At 43.0% G+C, this 2,076-nt stretch overlaps 1 protein-coding gene across 1 annotated transcript; it reads right to left on the reverse strand.

Moving 5' to 3' along the window:
• Positions 1–4: 4 nt before the first annotated feature.
• On the reverse strand, positions 5–1,484 carry LOC109953968 (tyrosine-protein kinase yes-like; the record flags this gene model as incomplete). Its single annotated transcript, XM_020589404.1, has 4 exons — positions 1,404–1,484; positions 998–1,151; positions 771–902; positions 5–199 (listed from the first exon to the last, which is right to left on the reverse strand). Coding segments are annotated over exons 1-4 (493 nt in total), but the record flags the coding sequence as incomplete, so codon positions are not given.
• Positions 1,485–2,076: the final 592 nt, after the last annotated feature.

A 2,076-nucleotide genomic window follows, 5' to 3' on the forward strand; every position in this document is an offset into this window, starting at 1 on the left:
TCTCCAGGCTGGTACTGTGGCTCTGTGGCGGTGAAGTAGTCCTCTAGGAAGGACTGGAGGTACTCGAAAGTGGGCCTCTCATCTGGCTCCTTCTTCCAGCAGAGATTCATCATCTCGTGCAGGGACTCGGGGCACCCCTGGGGGCAAGGCATGCGATAGCCTCGCTCCACCTGCTCCAGCACCTCCCGGTTCACCATACCTGAGGAGGAGAGGGCACCAAGGTGGAGACAGCTGTTACAACTTTTAGCTGAGTATTGTTTCTTGGCCTTACAGTAGGGTTCTATAATCCAAAAAGAAAGCTGAAATTAGAAAGGAAGCAATCAGTTGATGCTCATGTTTTCCAGACTCTCCTTAAGTAGGATCACATTCCTAACTAGATATTTTTTAATGTCAGTCCTTTATCAAAAAATGAGATCAGTGACTGATTTGATTTACTAATTTATTAGTTACCATTTTAGTAAATAAAATGTTTAAAAAAGTGCCCATCAGGGCGACTTGTGGGGATAATAGAGTTTCTCTGACCAACACTTTACAATGATATACTTGTTTAATCTCAGATGTGTGTGTGTGTAGATGTCAGTGTCTCCCCTGCTGAGGCATAAACAATCAGCACAGACAATGTCAGACAGCATCACTTCATCCTCTGACGTTAACAAGCGTGCCGGCTTAATGTCTATTGACAGACTGAGAGCTAATAACTCTGGTTGTGAATCACTGTCCTTTGATGCCATTTTATTAACAGCCAGTGTATGTGTGTGTTGATGCTGTACCTGGGTAGGGCACTCTGCCTTTGGTGACAAGCTCAATGAGTAAGATGCCAAAGGACCAGACGTCTGATTTGATGGTGAAGCGGCCGTACAGCGCAGCCTCTGGGGCCGTCCATTTAATGGGGAATTTAGCTCCTGTGTTTGATGGAAAGGAGAGGTAAGGCCACATCACACCCCATGTAGCAGTGACTCAGGCTGTACAGCATGTGTGTGGATGTGCATGCACCAACCTTGCCTGGCAGTGTATTCATTGTCCTCTATCAACCTGGCCAGGCCAAAGTCAGCGATTTTGCACACCAGGTTATCACCCACAAGGATGTTGGCAGCGCGAAGATCCCGGTGAATGTAATTCATCCTCTCGATGAAAGCCATGCCATCAGCGATCTAAAAGCAAAACATTTGACACAAATCATTTTTTTTACTTCTCACCCTCATCAAGCGCTCTGTCAGACATAAAGAGTGCATGAGTAAAAGAACCAAAGCAAAGTGTTGCAAATATGGAAGAGGAAGACATTTTTACCTGAGGCTGTAATAATTTTTTTTTAAATCTGAAGCTTAAAATAGAGTTCAAAACTTAATAGCACAAATTCTGCACCTGTGAAACAAAAATTGCAGATGTGTAGCGTTTCATCTCACCTTTGCCGCCATGTCTACCAGCAAGACAAGCTTCAAGTATTTTCCATCACCTTCCTTGAGGAAGTCAAGCAAGCTTCCTATAAAAACAAGAGTAAGAAGTCATAAATGCAGGTGTGCTGCTGTGCTAAATGTTAATTCTCTCAATTAAGCCCCTTTATCCTCAGTGATTAGAAAATTATGGTGCGATTCAGAGTGATTTCTAATTTAGTATCAGTATCAGTGGAAGTATTTTTCTGCATGAAAAGTAGAACTAGACATTTCTACAGTGGCTGCCCTATGAGACACAGCAGATCAACAAACTGCGGACACTCACGCAGAGGCACATGACATAGAGTTACTATTTACACAGGCATAAATCAAATTACTTGGAAAACTGAAAACATGCACAAACCCATTGCAGCTGAAGCTATGAAAGCCTCTCATAAAACTACTGCAGTTTTCAATTAATTCTCACAGTTTCAGGCTTTGGGGAACCACAAAGGACTTTCAATCTGCATAGCAAATAAATCAAACATCCATAAAATTTACATTTTTATCTTAAGGAAATCAGCATGCATTCATCTGACATCATTGCTATGCCTGAAAAACCCAGGCTATATGATTAGGTTTTGTGCCTGAATGGTTGACGAGTTGAACTAGAGGGCCACTTCCCCGCGCCTTCGGGTCGGGGATA

The sequence above is a fragment of the Monopterus albus genome, unplaced genomic scaffold (assembly GCF_001952655.1).
Source record: "Monopterus albus unplaced genomic scaffold, M_albus_1.0 scaffold2318.1, whole genome shotgun sequence".
Taxonomy (NCBI): Eukaryota; Metazoa; Chordata; class Actinopteri; order Synbranchiformes; family Synbranchidae; genus Monopterus; species Monopterus albus.